A 23,898-nucleotide genomic window follows, 5' to 3' on the forward strand; every position below is an offset into this window, starting at 1 on the left:
CATGAGTGATCTTAAGTGTCAATAAAAACTGAGATAGTTTTTTTTTAAAAAACAGGTTTGATGTTATTTTAAGCAACTGTAACATTTTGCACAGTGTGAAGATTTAATTGACTACTTTTTTTCACATATCGCTGGAGGGGGCCCGCATACCACTAGTGTAAGCCTGGCCAATCCTGACTTGCTTTGCCCGGATTCTTGAAGACCTTTTCACAGGGCATAGCAAGGTGCAAAAAAAAGAAAAATGAAAAAAAAAAGGTCACAAGTAGCTACAATACAACAACTAAACTTTGGCTGATGATAAAACAGGAGAGGAATTTTAAATTTGAGATTGAGTCTGAATCACCATTTTTGGCTGATTTCATCTGTTGAGAGGTTAAAAATTCCTCATCTTTTAATGGTCAAATCTCAGATAATTCCCTTACCTGCTATTGGAATCAGTTGCTCTTCAAATTTGGCGGGCAAAAAATGTTGATTAAAAAAAGCCTTTTTAATTAAGTGATTAATCAAAATTCTAAAATGTGATTAACCTGATTAAAACATTTAATCTTTTGACAGCTCTAATATATATATATATAAAAGAATACATTCAAATGTACTGAACATAAAATTAACTGACTGAACTTTGGCAGTGATTCTTGTTTTATGTCCCATATTTGAAGATTGGTCTACTTGCAGAATAGCTCTTATATGTTCTTAAATTCAAAGACAGCCCAACCACATATTTTAACCAAACCTGATAATGAGTTTATTGGTATAAGATCGATGACGATCGAGCGATGAAATGAGAGGAAGACCTAAGAGAAGGTTGATATATAGGAAGGAGTAGGACATGAGGGCAGGATGCAGAATTTACAGTAGGTGAAAGATTAGGAAAAGGAAGGATGAGGCTCTGTAGCGACCTCTACTGGGTCTAAACAAAAAGACTAAAGATTACAAACGACCATCAGATCAACTATATAGCCAACATTTTGAAGATGGTGTTTCCATTACCAGTAAAAGTGCATGCTGAAATACAGCAGTGTGCTTTAAATAACAAAATGAAAAAGAAGTGTAAAAGTGGAAGATTGTGAGAGCTGGTTCCCCTTTTTGTTAGCTCACTCAAGCTTAACGGCACACTCCCAACTTCCTCGTCCAAGTCGCAGTTGCACAGCAGTGCTCCTGATCTTGAAGCACACAGGCAAATGGAAGCTGCAACGAAATGAGGAATAATTTCGGTCCCGGGACTCTGGCAGAAGAATCGCTATTTTGTTAAACTCGTCGTCGTAGGAGTGATCGGTGAGTATTTCATTTATTTATCTTTTCTATTAAGGACCGTGACGTCACCGTTGAGCCAAAAAAGCCCAAGTGTGCTCAAAAATAAAATAAATTAACATTCTGAATTACTATTCGTGATCAATAACAAATTGACTGATTAGTTTCAATGTATCCGAGCATCAACAAGATGTTAGCGTGCACGTAGCCTTGACTGGATGCTATTACAGTTTAAAACAATGTTCTATCCTGTGAAAGATTCAATCAAGATGAGCCTAAATTATATTTTCCGTAGTCCATTGGGACTAAAATAGACGTCGTGTTTCACGGAGGAGTTTGAGGGTTTTAACACTGTTCCCAATGTGTAGTTTCTTATGAATAAATCTCATGCAAGGAGGCCATAAATGCACTGTCCATCCCTCAAGCCAACATTTATTTTAATTGGAAGAAATCCTCTGTATGATGTGAAATATATTCTTAAAAATGCCAACGTTACATCATACCACAAGCCACTGCTAATTCTATGCCTACTTGATACTTTTATTTTTATTTTTCTAGGAAGGTGACAAAATGGGAAAGTGGGTCATTCAAGTCTATATTTTAGCATAAAACTAAAACGGCAATTATGAAGACCATAATCACCATATATATATATACTGTATATGAAAAGTTGTAGGCCTATACCTAAAAAAACAGTAAATTCTTGTTCACAATATGTACAACAATCCATTACAGGAGCAGTTGTGGTATCAGTGTGTATTTTGTGTCGACCATGTTTCATGTTGACATGCTCAATTTTTTTTTAAAAGGAATTAGTCGGTTTAATTTTGCTACAATTGTAATTTGATTGTAAAGGATGAATTTTACCTTTGAGTTTCAGGTTCTATTAAAGTCCCTCGTTTTCCAACTTTTTGTGTAATTTTCTTCTAAATACTTATGAGCTCATGTTGCGTAATAGCATGCGATTTCTCATATTATTCTCATATTATGAACTAAAATAAGGCATTACTTTCTGTGTGTTATCCTTTTCAAGGGCTTGTGATATATTTGCAATGGCCAAATATGCATAAATTCAACTTCTTTATGTTGGTGAAAGAATAGAAAAGACTTGGATGTGGCCAAGTAAAGCCCCCCCCCCCCCTCCCCTACTGTTAAATGCTGATAATACCAGGCTGACATATGATACCACTATTGCAAATGATTATAAATATGTTACCCATTAATGTTTGGAGCCAGGATGGAAAATAAATTGTGTTAAATTTTGTCAATGATTCACAACACTAACGTCTAAATATTTCCACCCATAGCTCATAAACGCAAAAAAAAAAAAAACACACACACAATATAGACATCCACTTATGCACTTGAGTATTAGAACAAAAAATCATGAACTCCACATTGATTCTAAATAAATCATTGGCATAACTCAACAGGATTGTCAATTCCACCTCAAAATGGGCCAAAATGACTGATTCATTGTTCATTTCGTTGAATCTAATAACTAACCAACATTTTTAATTTGTATTCTTAGCACACAGAAATAGCAATAGATCAATAGGAGGATAATTTCCAGTTCATTTTGAGGGCAAAAATCAAAGACGTCTAGTGTATCTGGTTTCCTTATTTGCAGGTGAGGGTATCGTAAACCTTGTGATATGTTGGAGGAAAGAGTAATAACACAAAGCGAAGGTTTTGTTGTTATGATTTTATGACCCTGCAGATCATATGCCGCTAACAACCATACTCCACAGATCAGTGACCCAGGCCAGTGGTGGTGTCATTCACATACATCGTACTTGTTCACACCTGTAGGTTCATTTAAAGTTAATTTCTTTTCTCACATTCTGTCCTTCTTCCCTTTTTTTTTTGTTCACCTGAATATCCTCTTCTGTCGATTGCCAAGTTCCTGTTCCTTGGTTGGACATCTTTGGTAAAGCTCATCTGAAACCAATTTCCCCCTTCCATTTTATATGATCTGTCACAATAAAGCATGCATGCAACATGGTGTTGCCACAAATATGCTTTATTTTACTATTGTTACAAAAGTGTCAGTGTTTTAGCTTACACATGTATGTAGTACAATATGATATTTGTAAAAGGAACGTAGCCACTCCACCTAATTTCTGTAAGAGGGGTATTGAATGAGAAAACCCATCAAACCGTCAATTTATTTTCTATACTGCTTTTTATGTTTAGGGTCATGGAGAGATGGAACATGTGCCAGCTGACTTCAAGCAAAATACTTTGCCAGTAGATTTCAAGGCATATATAGAGACAGACATTTACATGCACATTCATTCTGGGAAATGAACACATTACATGTCGGAAAGGCAAAGTTCGGAGGAAATCTGAAGACTGTGAAAAACAACTACAAACAATTAAAAACGTATTAACAGCGCATCTAAGGTGTGGCGCAAATGCCGGTGTATACTGATTTTTGTTTGCCAATTGTGCCAAGTTGAGCCTTCTGCTATCGTGAGGATGTGCACTTGGAGTTGGAAACCCGAGGGAGTGAACATTTGGTGGCAGAAAGTCAGTCCAAACGAGGGATGGGCAGATGCATGTGGCCTGAAAACGCACGTTGAGTGGCCCCTTTAGTCATAAAAAAAATTTGGGAAATATAATTTGTTTATGTATTTCTTTATTTAATTAATTCATTAATTAATGTAGTTTACAAATCCCCCCAAATCATTTTTTTTTTATTATTATTATTATTTTTTTAAAGCTGATAAGCATAGGGAAAAAATAGGGGAAATGGGGGACGGGGGTGAAATCAAAGAAAAAAAAACTTTCGCTCCCGGCTGTTTTACTGGATTTTGACTGATTTTACAAAGCCCACAGAATATTGTGCTTTATTGCTATAAAAAGTTGGAACATGCCAAAAGAAAGATTAGAGTCTCTTCTTTTATCAGGACAAAAAGTATATTTGTATCTGTTTCCATTTTTGCAGCAATTAGCATTAGATTATAGCTAAATTTCATCATTATTCACAAATCTGTTTTAAACGCTGGGGAAAAGAGCTTTTTGCAACATGGCCCTGGTTTATCTATACTCTGCTGCCACCTACTGGCCGTTTTTTTGTAATAGCTACCATTGCTTTAAGCAATCTCTTCAGCTCAGAGGCTGCATCAAAGCCTTCTGTATGCTCTAGCATAAAAAAAAACCCATAAAAAACATAAATACATTTGTGGGACCATTGCAATATTTAAAAAATAACATTTTTATACATTTTTGGGAGCAAATGAGTTGATGACCTGGGCTAGTGGGAATTAAGGAGCTGCTTGTGTGTGACCACTCCCACAGTGTTGGCCTGTACTTGGAAGCAACATTACCAATATTCTACCCTTAATTGTATTAGTATGGAACTGCATATGAATACCTGGAAAAATAGATTAAGTTAATGCAATCGTAATGTATGAAGAAATAAACAATAATGTCTGAGGCATTGATTTGATGCACTATTTCTAGTAGTATGCAAAAAAACACTGCTGGTTTGGTTGAACAGTGCCAATGCACTTGACCACTCATGTATGAACCAAAATGAAACTTGGTAAGAAATAACAGACAGCTCATCTCTTTTAGGGATTTACTTAACATTGTCACCACTTTGGCTCGCAAAGGTAGCCTCTGTTCCTGTTCACTCCGGATTATAGTGCTTTCCCTTGATACAGCAGGAAGTTGTGGATAAAGTCAGATGAACTTGCTCGCAAAGATAATTTATGGCCCCGGCCCCCGCTTATCTTGCTTGTTGGCAGAGAGTGCCAGCCCATGTGCCTTTAAACACTACCATGAAGTCATCCATACTTTGCTTGTAAATGGATGGCACCAGGAAACAAAGCATCTGAAAAGATGACAACATTTGGTCATATTTGTCAGAACAGTCATTACAATTCTATCGATGATTATTATTAAAATGAATACATTGGCGTAACAGCAGGAATCTCTTAAAACATGATAGTTGATATGGAAAGCCTACATGTTTGAATGAAATTTCTTATGTTAACACCTCTAATAACGATGGTAATAGTAGTACATATATCAGCTGATATAATTTTATGAATAAGTAATTAGTCAGTTAGAAAATTATGATTTTCCCATAGATATTCTAGATATTTACTCATTTCAACTCACAAAGGGACATAAACTACTGAGTAGTAGTACTATGTTATCATTTAATGTTTTACATCCAATAAATGAAAAAAATATATATTTCATAGCCAACTCTAAACTTTAATTACATTAACATAATTGTTGATACTTAACCATGAAGTGACATAATTTGCCATTTAGTTGAGCACATTTTCAGTTTTTTTTGCAGTATCAAGTAATCAAATTTTGTCTATTAGTGTCTGATTTACAAAGTAATAAATCCCCACCTCTAGTTTACATTCTTCCTTGCAGCCCATCCTTCTAAACACATTCACTTGAAGCCTTAAAGCAGTTTAGTGTGGTTGTATGCAATCATTTATCTGCCAACAGTATTTGAGCTGATTGGCTCTGTTCTAAGGAAGCTGTAATCAATGAAAATGTCAAGCAAACCACACTCCAGAATTGCATGGTCAGTCAGCTGACTACATAGAAGTCAAGTCATAAGGAAAATTTGACCTCCATATATCATATCTTGTGATATTCTGGTTTTAAGTCACATTTTAGACATACAGTATTGCCAGCACATACATATTTTACAAAGAAGGATGTGAAAAAAAAGAAGAATACATTCTCATAAGCGTCATACTTACTGTAAAGTACGTGCTCTGATGGAGCTCAATGAACGTTCCAGTCCAAGAGGGTATTAATATGAAATGATGGTACGTGCTCAAGCAGCATTCTTACAAGCCATACAAGTGCAAAACTAAGTTAACCCCTATTATATTATTAGTGATTTAAAAAAAAAAAGAGAAAACACTCAGGCTTTACTTTATGATGAAAGTGGAACATGTAGTCTATTGAGTCAAATTATTATGCATTTAGCTTTGCATTTTACTTAAGACATTAAACTATCAACCTACCATTTTACAACAAAACAACAAGCAGATATTGCATAGAAGGTCTTTGATGGCATTTAAAAGCTGTCTCTTCTTCTTTCCTTCTCAGCCACCAGGACATCATCATGGGCTGTGTGGGCTCAAAGAAGGACCAAGAGCATCTTCAGAAAGGGAACAATGAGGTGCAGAAAAGTGCACAGACAGCCCACTACGTCAAAGATCCCACATCAGGAAATTCTAAAGCTGTAAGCCATCACTGTAATAGAAATACAGTTAAATCTGACCCAAGAAAATCCATCTATCCGATCCATAATCGCTATACAAAGGTTCTTGCTGCTGCCTATTCAATGAACTATAAGAATCCGTTCAAGGGTGCTGCTCAACCTTTTATTTGTTTGTGTTTCAGATTAATTAATAGGAATCTTCCCATAAGGAATAATAGAAATAAAATTCTTCCCAAAAGGTTTACATACAGGTTATAGTGGTTACAAAAAAACATTGTAGCAGAGGTAATTAATTGTCTGCAAGTACAAAAATAAGTTGCTGAAATACAGTCGAAACACAAATGGAATGCCCTAAAGGTTGAAAAATTTGGAATTCAATCAAATTTTCGGAGGAAAAAGTAGTTCATAAACCTCCACAAATGCTGTGAGACTTCTGCATTTTTTTTTTTTTTTGCTTCAATAGATTCCTGCGGTAGTATTGCGATTGACATTTGAGGTTCGACTGCAACAGATAGTCACAGCAAAACTTGAAAACAATATAAAGTGTAGCAAACTGCACATTTAATGAACACCATTTTCTGTGATAAGACCTTCTCATTGTCTTATTTCCCTTAAAGGACCATGTTGTGCATTTTATATATAACCCGTGGTCTCCCGGGCGGGAAGTGGGTTTGCGCCACATGCGCTTACATAGTTGCCTTCACGGAAACTTTCTGGGGCGGGGACAAGAGAGCGAGAGAGAGAGAGAGAGAGAGAGAGAGAGAGAAAAGCTGAGTACGCCATCAAACACTCACGAGCGATGTTACGACCCGCCATCTACAGCGTACAAGAATTGGAAACGTGTGCGCAGCACCCGGCCACGGGCTACGGCGCACTTCTCTTTAATGACCGGCGTACGTCATGTGATGCACGCCAGTCATTGACGCAAGAGCAAACGCAGAAGTATAAACAAGACTTTACTCGACAGCGACACTATTTGCGGATAATAATTAATTTGTTGTTATCAATTAGGTGGAATTGGACAATTTCCCACGGCACACCAGACAGTATTTCACGGCACACTGGTGTGCCGGGGCACAGTGGTTGAGAAACACTGCTCTCTATCGCTTATCCTCACTAGGGTTGCGGGTTTGCTAGGACAGTGGTTCTCAACCGTGGTCCTCAAGTACCCCTCTCCAGCCTGTTTTCCATGTCTCCCACAGCCAACACAGGTGTGTCAAACAATCAGCTTACCAGCCCTCTCTGCATGAAGCCTGATAACAATCCTCAGTTGTGTTGGCTAGGGAGACATGGAAAACAGGCTGGATAGGGGTACTCGAGGACCGGGGTTGAGGAAAAGTGTGCTAGAGCCAAGCCCAGTCGACTTTTGGCAAAAGGCGGGTTACACCCTGAACAGCCAATCTCAGGGCAGATATAGATAAATATCCATCGATCCATTATCTACCGCTTATCCGGGGGCCGGGTCGCGGGGGGAGCAGCTTTAGCATGGAAGCCCAGACTTCCCTCTCCCCAGGCACTTCAACCAGCTCCTCCAACGGGATCCCAAGACGTTCCCAGGTCAGCCGAGAGACATAGTCTCTCCAGCGTGTCCTGGGTTGTCCCCGGGGCTTCCCGCCAGTGGGACATGCCCGGAACACCTCTCCAGTGTCCAGGAGGCATACGAACCGGAGGAGTAGCGGCTCGACACTGAGTCCCTCCTGGATGACCGAGCTTCTTACCCTATCTCTAAGGGAGAGCCCGGACACCCTGTGGAGGAAACTCATTTCGGCCGCTTGTATCCGGGATCTTGTTCTTTTGGTCATGACCCAGAGCTCGTGACCATAGGTGAGGGTAAATCGAGAGCTTTGCCTTTCGGCTCAGCTCCTTCTTTACCACAACGGACCGATACAGAGTCCGCATCTCTGCAAACGCTGCACCGATCCGCCTGCCGATCTCCCGATCCAACCTACTCTCACTTGTGAACAAGACCCCAAGATATTTGAACTCCTCCTCTTGGGGCAGGATCTTATCCCCGACCCGGAGAGGGCACTCCACCCTTTTCCGACTGAGGACCATGGTCGCGGATTTGGAGTTGCCGATTTTCATCCCAACCGCTTCACACTCGGATGCAAACCGCTCCAGCGAGAGTTGGAGATCACAGCTTGATGAAGCCAACAGCAACACATCATCTGCAAAAAGCAAAGATGCAATGTTGAGGCCACCAAACCGGACCCCCTCAAACGCCTCGACTGCGTCTAGAAATTCTGTCCATAAAAGTTATGAACAGAATCGGTGACAAAGGGCAACCTTGGCGGAGTCCAACCCTCACTGAAAACAAATTTGACTGAGATATAGATAAATAAACATCACATTTGAGAATAATTTCAGTCTTTAACTATAAGAATGCGCCCATTTTTTATAATGTGACCGTCAAATTTCACTTCCCTCTAGATTTGTCAAATGTCCTTGAGAAAGATAAAGCACTGTCTTAAAATGCAAAGTGGAATTTCCCCACTTTTATCCTTTGCGCTGCTTTAAAGAAAACGTGAAGTTACATGATAAAAATAAAAAGTCAGTCGGGTTGAATTGGTTGTTGTCTTGCAATATGGCTAGATTTATGTCCAGGGAATTCGGCTATTGGGAGGACTTTGATGTGTGTCATGGGTAGCAGTACACTGTTGCTATCTATCAAGTGTGGTTCCCCTGGCCGTTGCTTCCTGTCTTTCACCCAAAGTGAAGAAAGAAGAATTGACGAAAGCAGAAGCAGTATCAAGAAAGCATGAGATGCGTGATTAAAACCTCACTATTGAGCAACAACTAAGATAAGTCAACCAGTAGCTGCAGCATGATAGCACACGCAGCTAGTTTTACTTCCTGGTTGCTTTTTATATACTTAGCAAGTGAAAAACTATCAGCAGGACTCTGATATTTAAGGTTGATAAGAAGAAGTCCTTCCTGTCTGTCAAATGAGTGCTTGTACTTGCAAAATGTTTGTTTCACACGATGTCTTGCTTATAAGGTTATTGAAATCCACATTTTGAATTGTCTCTTTTCTTTATCGGTCCACAGAGCAAAACGCCATCCAGTGCAAACATAACAGATGGTTCGTACCACCCTCTCTTTACACTTTACTGCTTCTGCTTTATTGTCACCCTCGTCTACTTGTATTTGCATCTTCTACAATGTATCACAATGCATGGCCTGGCACGTATGCAATGTTGCCCAGCACCATTTAGGGCAGTACACACAAATAAGCAAGTTCAACACAGAAAGTAAAGAGAGTAGTTTTGCCTAACATTAGAACCGTGGAACCTCTAACATGTTTTTTAGCCACCTCATTATCATTGTTTTGTACAAGAAATAATGGAATTAGAATACTATCAACCCAACCTCTGGACTTACAACCCAATAACCCCAGACATAAGTACAATTACAACATATCAACAGAACTAAAAAGCAAGACTAAAAACAGGACTAATTGCTACACAAGCAAGGATACACCATCGTTGGGGCACGTCCACGCCAGGAGCCAAGGACTCCACCACAGGGAGGACCCCAGCCCAGGAACACTGGAGCTAAAACAATGAATAAAAGAGTGAAACAAATTACAAGAGATACATAAAACTAAATACAATCAGAATACGATACACTGAACTAAAAATGTGGGTCTTGAACCTCCCTTTTAAAATATCAACATTCACTGCAGCCCTGAGGTCCTCTGGCAGGCCAAGAAATTGAAATGCTGCCTCACTGTGGGTACGTTTAGTTCTAACTTTTGGAATTGTTAAAAGGCTAGCGCTAGAGGCCTTCAGAGTCCGCGAGGATTGATATGGTAAAAGCAGATCAATAAATATGAGAGACCTAGACCATTAAGAGCTTTATAAGTCAATTAGATAACCTAAAAATTGATCCTTAAAGACACGGAGCCAATTCAGCAACTTTATAATAGGTGTAATATGCTCCCTCTTTCTGATCTTTATCAGCACACAGGCTGCTGAATTCTGTAGGAATTGAAGAGTAGAAACCGTTTTCTTAGGAAGACCAGAAAGGAGAACATTACAGTGATCAATACTAGACTAGAAATAAAAGCATGCATTAGCTTCTCTGTGTTAAAAAGGGGGGCGCATGGTGACTCTGGAGTTTTCAGACAGCTTCAACATTTTAGAGTGAAACACAGGTATACAGTATACTGGGCAAAAGTCAGATTTTCGTTCATGGGCTGAATTTTCTTACTTCCTAGTTTTTTGGACTACAGCCAGCTAAAAGAAAATATCACTAATTATATTAAATAGGTTCTATTGCTATTGCTTAAAGGGACTACACCATGGTATTTTAAGCCTTCCACAGTTAACTATAGGCATATAATGATGAGATCTTACCTTTGACACAATCGCGATGTAATTTCTTATGAAATATGAGTTATTTCGGTGGCTATTTTTCCTACCCGGAAGTCAAACGCTCGGTTCAGTAAAACCCCGCCTCTCCCCCTGTGGCTGCCGCGCCCCCCTCTCATGACGTCGTTCGAGCCGGCTGCTTCGCGCAACGCCTACGAAACATTCAAATGGGTTTTAAGCCAATTTTTAAAATGGACTCTAAATTTCACGGGCTGCTAGATGTCTGCGTTTGGTCACGCAAGCCATCAATTCTTGAATAAACATTTGAAACAAAACGGGTCCTTGTCGCGAAGAGGAGGGGAGCAGTGACGTTAGAGGGAAAAAAGAAGCACAGCAGCAGGTCGCGAACCCGCGCCCAATTGCTTATGGGGTGAGCGCACTATCCACTAGACCAGAGGTGGGCAATCTCGGTCCTCGAGGGCCGTAGTCCTCCAGGTTTTGGAGGTTTCTCACTTCCAACACAAGCTGATTCCAATCAATAGGATCGTTATCAGGCTTATGCAGAGCTTGCTGATGAGCTGATCATATATCAGCTGTATTGGAGAAGGGCAACATGCAAAACCTGCAGGACTTCGGCCCTCGATGCCCACCTCTGCACTAGACCATCCATTCATAGAACTTTATCATTGGTTGCTTTGAATTCATTTGGACAGAATGTTTATTGATAAAGGATACTTTTGTCAATATCCCATGAAGGGAGGTCTCAGAGAGAGTGGGCGTACGTTTAGTCCGCAGAGGCGGTGCGGGGGGTGGGGCCGCGCGCAATGATGTCAAACCGCGCCAACAGCTCGTTTTCTCCGGTTGGGAGGGGCTGGTGCTTGGAGAGCAGAATAACCTAGAATTTCTCATACAGGGGCGAATGGAGGAAAACACAACTTGGGTCATGTTTTTTGTGAGGAATTAGCTTTTTAACATGGCTAAAAGCTCCAAAAAGTTGATTTTTCATGTTGAAGTCCCTTTGAGTGTAAGAGAAGTTCACACCAAATACTTGAGTGGGAGTTGTTTTCTTTTCAATCTATTTTATTAAAGACACTCATGTATGGACATTGCCATGAAACAAATGTAAGGATGGCTATTCATCCATGAGCACTTAAGAATACACAGACAAATTTCTCTTCTTCTCTCATGTCGACGCAGAAGACAACATTGCTATATCACTGTACGATTATGATGCCATTCATGATGGAGACCTTGGCTTCAAGAAAGGGGACAGACTTAAAATTTTGGAGGAGTGAGTAGAGTCACCAGTAACATATAATTACTATCTTGTTGTTTGAAATCAATTCCTTTAAATAAATATCCTTGGTTGTCTTTTTCTATAGATCAGGGGAGTGGTGGAGAGCGATGTTAATCAGTACAGGTCAAGAAGGCTTCATCCCCAGCAATTATGTTGCTAAAGACACCCTGGAGACAGAGGAGTAAGTAGGCTTACACAATTAACGATATGATCTTACAATAATCATCTAAAAACAATGAGAGTGCTTGAATGGCTTGTAATAGGAGGATGAGTGCCTTTTTAAGGTCTATAATGTCAGTGTTCACATCCTGCAAAGTAAATTCTGACTGAGTCTGAGTAAGTTTGACTCTATTTAGAGTGGATAGACTCAGTTTGATAGTTTACACTTGTTTTTATAGTTTACACTTGGAAAAAAGTAAAATAAAGAATTTGGGGGCGGGGGGGCACTCAAGGGTTGAGGAATGACCTCACGACCTTCAGCTTAGGAGACTGCCACACTACCAACTGAGATTTGCCCCCCCTACTGTTTTCTTATATCCTAAATGAGACCAAACACATTGTTTTTGGTCTCTGGGAGTTATGAAGATTCCAGCTGACACGAGTGATATACGGTACTAACACACAGCAGGGGCTGCGTGGCTCAGGGAGTAGATCAACTGTCTCCCAAGCTGAAGTTCGTTTCTCAACCCTTGAGTGATTTTTATTTTTTTCCCAATTTTTATTTTACTTTCTTCCAAGTGTAATTACTTTAAAACTGAGTCTCTTTGGTCCCACTCTAAATAGAGTCACATTTGCTCTACATAATTTACTGTGTATGATTAAAGGCAAGTGGTGGCACCAAATTTGCCAACAGTTTTATTTCTTATTACTAATTGGCTTGACTTCATTAGCGTTTGACAACATATTTGTCACCTAACAAATATATGCTTACCACAGTCCATGTGTATTTACCCCAGTGCGCTTAAAAACTAAATTAAAAAGCACAATTATATAGTAATTATTACAACTTATTTCTAATTTAATGTAATAAGTCATAATAGCACTAAATGAATAGGAAATTTTGGTAACCACCAGGGAGCTACAGTTCAGACGACAGATTTGGCCTGAAACGCAAAATCAAAAGATGCCTACATGTATATGAATAATACACATTCTACAAACAACACTGGTTCACAACAATAAACATTTGTGTCACTTTGAGTCACCAAATCATAAAACCTCAGTCCAAATATTTCTGGACTTAAATAACCTACTTGGTTTGTATTACGCTGCATTTTTCATCAATGTTGAGCTCAAATATTATTTTATTTCAATAGGCTAATTTAGCATAGCAGTAAAGTAAAGTAAAGTAGAAGGACAACACGCAGCTTGAAAGGAAAGAGAACCTTGTTTTGGACTGAGATGTGGTTTTGCTCTAATGGCTGTTTCCTGTTGTTTAGATGGTTCTTTAAGGGCATCAGCAGGAGAGATGCTGAGAGGCAGCTGCTGGCCCCTGGGAACAGAGTAGGATCGTTTATGATCCGAGACAGTGAAACAAACAAGGGTGAGTTTAGTATGGTACAGTACATTCAAAACTAGGTGGAGCCCACACTTCAACCAAAGCTAAACGGTCCAAATGACTTATAGCACTAAGTTGTGTAACTTAATCGATACCTAATTATGCATACACATTAGGCATGGGCCGATATTAGATTTTGACGGTATGATAACCGTGAGCAAAAATATTACGGTGTCACGGTATCACTGTATTAACATTACAGTTCTAAAATGTCATTTTTTGAACTATTTGGGTAAATAAAAACAGCTTTTTTTTTCATTCAACATTCTATTTCATTTTTAAACTAAATATAGAATATTTGGTACATTAAGAAACGTCTACCATGCTAAGTTTGAATAAATAAATGTAGACATTCTTCTTGTTTGGATTATTCTTAGCAAGTCACAGTGTCCCATCATTGGTGAGCTATTTTTAGAACAGACCCAAGGTTACTCAATGTGCTTGGGGACACACTTTCACCTACACAAGTATACTTATTATGTATTTATTTATTTTAAGGACAATAAGCGTCCTTCCTTATCCCCACCTCTCTCCATTCTTATTGAAACCTTGATTTTTTTTAAAACCATGGTAAATCGTCAAACCAGTTATCGCCCCATGCCTAATACGCATATATTTTGTCATTAAGGGAGACGTGCCATCCATTATATTTTGTTTTTGAGTTTCCAGCCCCAGGTATCCTAATCTTAAGAATTACAGCACATTTACCCTAGATTTTCAAGCCGTTTTTGATCAAATGAAAAAAATAAAAATAAAACTGAAAAAAAAATGTCATTAATGAAATAAAATAAAAATGAAAATTCTTAAAAAAAAAAAAAATTAATTAAACTTTATGTTTATCAAGATAACTAGAATTAACTATAATTACAGCAAAAATGACCTTTGTTTTCATCTTTGTTAAAGTGTGTAGAATTTAGTGACATATAGTTGTGAACTAATAGAATGCAACAATGAAGTTAGAAGCGCGTGCATTTTGAAGCACACTCACTATGGAGTCTCAGAGAGACCACACTTTGTAAACCTACCACTAATTACTAAGTTTGTGAAGTTCTTCTCCTTTGGGTATCCGGAGCAGAAAGATGGTGGGGAAACGTGTAAGGCGCGGCGAGGCATATTGAGCGATTACTAGACCTATTGTTTGTAATTTTTTTTGTACTTTGAGGTGATAGAACATATATTTTTTTAGCATAATATCGAAATTAATTGTGGGTTTTTAAAATAAATGAACATTGAAAAATGTAAAAATTCTGCACACTGAGCTTTTGCAACAATTAGGTTCTAAGTGGTCTAAAAAGTCCACAGATTATTACGAACTATAGTACAGATATTCACAGACTTTAATTTTAACACAAATTCAATTGAGGAAGTACTTAAGTTCTTTAAACCGAGAGTGCAAACAAAACAGTGTAAATGTGATCATCGTAAAAAGTAGAGTATGGACAATTGTAGTTTGTTATTGTTTTACAAGAACAAGTTTGGTTTGAACAGTTTAATTGCACACAGTTGGCATGGGTATAAATCTATAACGCTTGTTAAGTGTAAGCCAGAATGCTTGTACTGTATAAGTTATGTAAAAAGGAACTGTAAACTAAGACTTCTCAAAAGTTCAGTGTGATAAAAAAAACAAAAGTGGGTGGATCCAGTGCATGGAAGCATGCAAAGCAAGGCAGTAATGCTGGCTTAGAATGATTATTAACAAAAAGGAAAACAGTTGTACTGCACACGTAGGCTAAGTTAAAATATTCTAAAGCAAGTTTGAGTGGATGGGTTTTGAGCAGTGATTTAATGGGTCTGCTGTACTCTAGGTGCTCATGGATGTGCCAAGTGCCAAGCACAAAAGGCTTGATTTAACATGACTTTAAAGTGATATGATGACTGATGAAAAATATTAGCATTAGCATTAAAGGTCCTGTGTTTTTTTCTCTCTCTGACCACAGGAAGCTTCTCCCTGTCTGTCAGGGACAGTGATGGCCCATCTGGTGACACTGTTAAACATTATAAGATCCGTATGCTGGACAATGGAGGATTTTACATCTCTCCCCGGATCACATTCAACACCCTGCAGGACATGGTCAAGCATTACAAGAGTGAGTATTATATAAGTTTTCAGTTTGAGGAACTAGGCCTGAACGTGCATGTGTGACTCGCTGTGACAATAAGAACAATAAACAAAAATGCAATTAATTCATAAGCCCATGAATTAGTATGTGTCAGATTGTGGTTGCAATACATGTTGTACTTCTGAATGCTAAATTTACAGTCTCATTAGACCTTAAAGCTACTGAACGCAGAATATTCCATTTCGAATCGCTTCTGGCGAAAAATGAAACTGCGCATACCGTTCTTCACATACACACCACGCACATTACGTCACATCCGCAGACAGGGCGCGGGAAATTCAAACCCAAATCCAGTCTGAAAACTATTGGCCAGAGTCTTGCAGGAGTACCCATTGTGTACAGCTAAAGTGTTAATCTACTTATTAGAAGGCATTTCAGTCATAAATGGTCAAATAAAAAGCTTATTGTAAAGTTATTTTGGGGGGTAAAGTTCCATATTGCAGCTTTAAGTGAACTATAAAACTTTTTTTTTTCTCTTATATAATAAAATAAAGTTATACTCTAATAAATGATAATGAATCTATTTCTTATTCTCTCTAGAGCAAGGCGATGGCCTTTGCCAAACCCTGACCAACCCTTGCCTGAGTCCTAAACCCGAGAAGCCCTGGGAGAAAGACGCCTGGGAAATCCCAAGGTCATCACTAAAGCTGGAGAAGAGGCTCGGTGCTGGCCAATTTGGAGAAGTCTGGCTGGGTACAACACATTCCAGCACCTTTCCCACTCTGCTGGTGATGTCTGTTAAAGTTGAACGTCTTGCTTGAAATGTTTTGTGTTCAGCTACATACAACAAACACACCAAGGTAGCGGTGAAGACCATGAAACCTGGAAGCATGTCGGTCGAAGCCTTCATGGCTGAGGCCAACCTGATGAAGTCTTTACAGCATGACAAACTGGTGCGACTCCATGCTGTGGTCACCAAGGAGGAGCCCATTTATATTATCACTGAATTAATGGAAAAAGGTTTGTGTTCATCTCGTCACACTAAAACGCTGTTTTAACTGTAGTTCAAACCCAAGCAAAGAATTCTTGTAATGGAAAATAAAATGGAATGCAAGGTTGTACATGCTAACCATGTAGCATCTTCTGAATACTTAACCAGAATGACATTTTTGCTGCATTCTAAACGGTGCAATCTCAATGTAAAAAAAAAAAAACATGACCTCACACCAACCTTAGTAAATGTTATAAAAATAGTTAAATATGCTTAAAAGTTGCAAATATGTGGATTAAAAAAAAATCATAATCTTTTGCTAGTATGTCCCATTTTTGAGTGGGAAAAGTAACATAACTTCACGGGTTTCCATGTAGAACAAGTTATGATAAAGACCGCAGTTTAAGATAACTAGTGACTACAGATAGACATAGTTTAAAGCAGTGGTGTCCAAATTCGGTCCTCGGGGGCCGGTAGTCCTGCAGGTTTTGGAGGTTTCCCTGCTCCAACGCACCTGTTTCAATCAACAGGATTGTTATCAGGCTTAGTAGAGCTTGCTGATGAGCTTCAGCTGTGTTGGAGGAGAGAAATATCCAAAACCTGCGGGACTACCGGCCCCCGAGGACCGAGTTTGGACACCACTGGTTTAAAGTAAACTATATTTTACTTAAAGCTTTGCATTTACTTTTGGAACGGCTGTTGTGGTGTCAGATTTCTTCATTGCAATAATGTCCTGGCTTCTATTTCCTGTCTAGCCCAACTTTTAATGATGTTTCATTGTACGTTTATGGTCAAAGGTCAGAAATAATTAACTTCCTGTTTTGTTTTGTTTGAAGGCGGTATTAGTTGATCGCAATACTCCTACAATATTAAACCAATAATGAAAAATCAATTCTTTAAGCAAAAGTAGGGAAAAATTGTGAGTGACAAATTTGTTTGTTGCTCCGTGTAAGTAGTCTTCTTCATGGAGAAGAGTGTCGGGAATGGACAGCCGGACTCTACCAATTATATTGTAGTGCAGCCGGGATGGTTTTATTGTGATTCAATGGCAAAAAGAGAAAGTCTATGTTTGTATTCACATCAAAATATAGAGGGTCCTAACACCACATGGGGGCCACCCCTACACAAAGTTACTTATAAATTGTTTGTATATTTAAATTCATAATCTGCTAACCCCAAAAAATGCAAATGGATTTTATTTATCTTTAGAGTGTAAGGTATTTCCCTATAAATTACAATGAATCATCCATTTACCAAAACAGTTGCCAGAAGAATACCAAGATGATAACTTTCTCTTCACTGCCATTGATGAAGGTTAGCAGTTACAGCATGCATTTAAAGCACAGTTTCCAATTTTCTGTCTTCATGCATACAGGTAGTTTATTAGATTTCCTCAAGAGTGATGAAGGCAACCGCATCCCACTTCCCAAGCTCATCGACTTCTCAGCCCAGGTACCGGTACCAGGTTCAGTCACATTAAGAGCTTCAGTCGTCTAATTAGAACATATGCACAGCTAATTTGCATATTGTCCAAGTCATGTGTCCTTTGGCAAGGCACTTCACACACATTTACTCCAGTGCTACTCACACTGGTTTATGAATGGTGCGAATGTTTGGTGGAGGTCGGCGGGGCCACGCTTACGTCAGCCTGCCCCAGGGCAGTTGTGGCTACTGAAAGTAGTTTTCCGCCACCACAATGTGAATGTGTGAGCGCACGAATATTGTATCCACTATAAAGCGTCTTTGAGTGTCTAGAAAAGTGCTATATAAATCTGATGCATTATTATTATTATTAGGGGTGTTAGAAAAAATCAATTCAGCAATATATCGCGATATTACAGCGCGCAATTCTCGAATCGATTCAATATGCGGCCGAATCGATTTTTAAACATACATTTTTTATGAGAATATTCAACAAAATGTCTTACTTGAGTTTAGGATTTACACATTAAGCATGGAAGAATGTTATATTAATGCAACATTAAGCCTTAATATTTGATTTCAGTGCTGTTCAAACATCAAACAAATAAATACATTTACATACAAATTACTGATTAGTATTTTCTAAATTTGAGTTAAAAAAAATCTCAATAATCAATTTATAGATTCGTATCGGGATTAATGGGTATCGAATCGAATCGTGACCTATGAATCGTGATACAAATCAAATCGGCAGGTACTAGGCAATTCACACCTCTAATTATTATTATTATTATTATTATTATTATTTTCTTAAAGGTGTGTTAAGACACGTTTTGCAATAGAATTCTGCTAGACTTACCTGGACAGTTAGTTATGTAGCGCTGTTTTAGCCTTCCTTGTTGCTGAACAAGTTTATCATTTGCTAATGACTCAAAAGTAGTTCAGTACGAAAGAGTTACAAAGTTAATGTATTTTCTTCTACAAGGAAAAAAAAAGCAGTTTTTTTATTATTATTTATTCATCGAGTATGTTTTTCCTTTTTAATATAATCTTAATAATCCTTTGTGGTTTATTGTTTAAATTTTTGGCTAACCAACATAACAACAGACAGCACTCCGTACCGTATAACTAACAAAAGGGGGGCCAACAGAAACTGAACAACATATTCTGCACTTAACTAAACAATTTTTTGATAATTTTATCACATCAGCTGCTTAGAATTATGTTCTTACTTTTTTTTACTGTCACTTGTTTATTCCTAGACGGCAGAAGGTATGGCCTTCATTGAGCAACGGAACTACATCCACCGAGACTTGAGGGCTGCCAACATCCTGGTCAATAAGTCTTTAGTATGCAAAATTGCTGACTTTGGCCTGGCCCGCATCATTGAAGACAATGAATATACAGCAAGGGAAGGTTCGACATTCTACAGTATTATTTAATTTTGTTTTAAACTATCTGAGATTGCATATGATGTAATAACCTTCCAGCAGCAGCCAGGGTTTTTCATTTTTAAGAAAGAGTGATTTGAGAAATGGGCTGAACCTCAATATGAGGTTTACCATGAATGCAGAAGAAGATGATATGTGGATTGCAAGCTTGAATATTATTTTATGTTTCTCCAGGTGCAAGATTTCCCATTAAGTGGACAGCCCCTGAAGCCATCAACTACGGCTGTTTCACGATTAAGTCAGATGTCTGGTCTTTTGGCATTTTGCTGACAGAGATCATCAGTTATGGACGTACACCATACCCAGGTAACAGCTTCAACGTTGATGCACTACAGTGTTTCCTCGCAATATCACTATTCAACATTGAAGCCACCACTATATCATATTTTTAATGTGTTTTTACATTATACATTTAGCCTACTTATATACTGTTGTGCTCTCTCACATGAGAAAGGAGAGCCACAGTCATTTATTCATTTATTGAACACCGGGAGAATCGTACTCATACAGGAGCTGCTGTTGGCCACAGCTTGCTGCCACATGCTCACGCTGACTCACAGATGTCACACATGATACCGGCCCCTACTCTTAAAATCATATGCATGTTTCTAACACAGGCACTACAATATGTACAGTATTTTCTCTACATTTTATGCTTGCATTTTTTGTGTTCAAATACATTTACAATGTGTTTAAAAAAAATTCTGTGTTTAAAGCTCATGGGAGAGGTTTAACTATAAATGTAATGTTATTTATTTGCTGTCTTTATATCGCCGATTTTTGCGGAAGCTAGTCATCTGTGTTCACACCCACAACGGCATAAACGCCTATTTCTTTGAAAATAACACCAGAAAGAAAACTCCACCCATGTGCACAATTACACTGCACTTTGCTCTAGACTTGCACTTGGCACAAAAATAGAGCCCTAAATGTCCATTCCATTCGACAGGTATTGTATGAGAAAAAAAATATTTCTTTATTATTTTTAGAAATAGCAAATCCTACACATTTAGAAAATAAAATATTTTATTTCCATAATGTTGGTGTGCTATCCCAACTCCAAGAGATTTGCTCTCGGTGCTGTCACACAAGCACCATTCCCCTTTTGTGTGGTTGAATTGGTAAAGCGCCCTTCGATCTTCCACTGCCCGTCTTTTAGAGATTTCAAAGGTAAAAAGATCTGGGAAGGCGGCTTTCTGCTTTTATGGTCCGACTCCTACACTGTGGAACAGCCTCCCTCTGGATCTTCGAACAGTTGACTCCCTGGTATTTTTTAAGAAGAGGTTGAAGACTTATCTTTTTAATTTAAGATGGAATGATTCTTCTGATAGGTGCCATTATACTGTAATACCGGTCCATTTTAACATGTACTGTAATGTATTTTAATATATTTGTCTTATATTGTCTTTTATCGTGCTTTTTTTTTGCTAAGCACTTTGGGTTGTATGTCTGCATGAAAAGTGTTTATATATAAAAATAAAAATAAAGTATTATTATTTTTATTATTATTATTATAGTGTGAACACAGCAACTGAATTCAAAATCAACCGGTTGAGGTCTCGTTGTAGTTCCAAACAAACTGAACTTGATTTGGTTATGGTGAGAATGCATTCAGACCTTGAGGAGCCCATGCGGCAAATAAATCAGGCTTAACCTTTGATCAAGATGTATCAAATGATTTTCAGCAGAGAGCGCAACATGTAGGCCCGCAAAATTGTTGACTTTTTTTGTGTGTCTGTTTTCACACATAAATTTGTTTTACAAAAGTGTCGTAAATGTACTAACAAAAACACGGCAGTACCATAAATCGCGATAGTTGTGCCAGGCTGCCAGATAAATGAATACACGCAGTCACACCTGTCGCCATGGGTGGGCCGTAGGGGTCTGTGACCACCCACCCGCCAAGATGATTGTGCCGCCCCATTTGAGACATGGATCTCTAAAAATAAACTTTTTTTTTATTATCATATTTTTCATAGTAGCTAATTTTGTGTTTTAAAATACTAATGTGGAGTTGTGTATCGCTAAGACATTAAAAATATGAAGAAACAATGGTGTGATTTTTTTTTATTGATGGTCTTATCTGCAACAGCCATCACAGCCTGACTGAAAGGTACGCTGGCTTGTAAGTTTTTTCAAAGTGAAACTGCTAATTTTATGTTTGGTATTGTGGACTGTGTGTGGCAAGACATGTCGCCTGGCACACAAGACCTGTGTACGGCAAGTGAGGAGGGACATACTGCAGACTACATTAGTGTCGGCAACTAAAAACGACTTGAAAAAATAAATCACAGGAGCCACATATATAGTTTGGGCATCAGTTCATGGATTTGGCTTAGGTTGACTTCCCCCCCCATTTTAACTCTGCCCAGACAACATTCAAACAGATAACCCGTTCCAAGATGTGTCAGAGCGTCCGCCATATTGAATGTGGCAGTTGTATTCGCCATTAAATCGGCAAATAAGATTGCGTTAGAATGGGATAATAATACAATCAATAATGGTTGCTTATTAATCCAATGAGTTGTGGCTTGATGATACATCTCCAAGGGGAAAGTGATTGAGGCATCTTTACAAATAGCTTCACTATGCTGCATCCAATATGACTTCGGCATCAACGTACTCACGACTGCGTTGCCGTCTACTGTATGTGTATGTACTGTAAATGCTGTCGATAATAATACTTGTCAGCAGGCGCCATTCAATGGATGGATGCACGGCAGTGCTACGTGAATTTATCCAAATCTATTGGGCAACTAAATGTTGTCTATAGGGTATTCATAATAATTGCCCGCCCCACCGCCCCATGTATTTCATGCCCCCCATCCCCTTGGCGACGGGTCTGCACGCAGTGCAGTGTAGAGAAGAAGAGGAATGTGATATCCTATCAATTAACAGAAGTGATTTTATTTTCAGGCATGACAAACCCAGAGGTGATCCGTTCCCTGGAGAAAGGCTACCGAATGCAGCGTCAGGACAGTTGTCCCAAGGAACTCTATGACATCATGCTGGAGTGTTGGAAGAACAAGCCGGAAGACCGTCCAACCTTTGAATACCTGCAGAGTGTCCTGGAGGATTTCTACACAGCCACAGAGAGCCAATACCAGCAGCAACCATGACTCACAGCCATTTTTTCTGTGCAGTTTTGCAATGTAGTATTTGTACAAAAACTTTATAGTATTTTCCTATGTGTCCTCTATCCATCCATCTGTACTCCTCAATAGTCTCAGCAGGCTGTGGACAAAAAAAGTACCAGTTTTAAATATTAACAGTTATTTTTATGAGATGGTGTTGTCAGAGGTAAAAGTCATCTGTGACCACAATTTGCACACATTCTTAATAGATTAAAATTATATGTGTGAGTATAAATTGCAAAAACAATCGGGAAAATTCAAGGTCTGAATATTAGAAAGAATAAGGCTTTTTTTGTGTGTTTACAATGCTAAAACATACTTCATTAGTTGTAACAAAAAGGAAGCACCTCAATAAAAATTCAGCCATAAAAAAATATTTGAACCAATGTATGACACAATAATTGTGTTTTTAAATGAAAACATTGCAATACTGTTAATCAGAAACTGCATTCAACTGCATACTGGTGAAGGAAGTAAAACTCAACTTTAGGAAGTTATGAACTTTTTATGAATTGGTGGCTTTCAACATTTTTTCATCTTTGTGCCTTTATTGTGTTTGAATATGTTTTGCTTTTGCTTGAGATATGAATTAATATTTTTGTGTTTAAATTAATATTTAGACATTGATTTGAGAAAGAAAGCTCAGTCACATATTAGCCTTTATTTTTCTCTTTGGAAAGTAACTTATTTACATGTAAAGTTAATTGCTCACATTAAGAGAAATACTAAATACATTATTATGTTCCAATTGTCTTTTTTGGAATGTTTATAAAAAAAAGTGATGGATGGCATAAATATCTTGATTCTATAAGTAAAAATGAAGAGCCCCACACTTTTTTTTTTAAACAAACTGAATTCCTATTGCTTACTTTGCTAGTGGCAATTCAATTGACCATAAGACATTTCAAATAAAATATTTCAATATTTAAGAAACATTTATTTGTACCAGGCTTGCAATTCTATGAAAACAAGAAGTTACATTTAGCCATTATTTCTATGAAGACACTACTCTACTGAATTCACATCCAGATTAGGTGCCATTTCTATAACCAGGTCTCAGTGAGTTGAAGCCTACAGCGACTGTCGCTATGCCAGACAGGAAAACAGAAGACAGCAAAAGACAGCGATTGTTGCTTAAGATTGATGACACAGCGATGAATGACACCACAGGATCACCAATGCTACCACAAGCAGATGAAGAAGCAGAGGGTG

At 38.3% G+C, this 23,898-nt stretch overlaps 1 protein-coding gene across 2 annotated transcripts; it reads left to right on the forward strand.

Annotated features, from left to right (window-relative positions):
* Positions 1 to 1,001: 1,001 nt before the first annotated feature.
* On the forward strand, positions 1,002 to 23,621 carry hck (HCK proto-oncogene, Src family tyrosine kinase). Of its 2 annotated transcripts, none has more exons than XM_077579148.1 (13): positions 1,002 to 1,275; positions 6,346 to 6,481; positions 9,509 to 9,542; positions 11,971 to 12,064; positions 12,156 to 12,251; positions 13,510 to 13,613; positions 15,566 to 15,715; positions 16,289 to 16,441; positions 16,526 to 16,708; positions 18,055 to 18,131; positions 19,364 to 19,517; positions 19,727 to 19,858; positions 22,469 to 23,621. In XM_077579148.1, exons 2-13 carry the CDS (start codon positions 6,362 to 6,364, stop codon positions 22,669 to 22,671), a joined length of 1,500 nt encoding a protein of 499 aa, XP_077435274.1. In that variant the 5' UTR covers positions 1,002 to 1,275; positions 6,346 to 6,361; the 3' UTR covers positions 22,672 to 23,621. The 2 variants fall into 2 exon arrangements, with proteins under 2 accessions (XP_077435274.1, XP_077435283.1); XM_077579157.1 differs by having other exon boundaries at positions 1,003 to 1,275; positions 6,346 to 6,418.
* Positions 23,622 to 23,898: the final 277 nt, after the last annotated feature.

Source organism: Vanacampus margaritifer, chromosome 1 (genome assembly GCF_051991255.1).
Source record: "Vanacampus margaritifer isolate UIUO_Vmar chromosome 1, RoL_Vmar_1.0, whole genome shotgun sequence".
NCBI classification, from domain to species: domain Eukaryota; kingdom Metazoa; phylum Chordata; class Actinopteri; order Syngnathiformes; family Syngnathidae; genus Vanacampus; species Vanacampus margaritifer.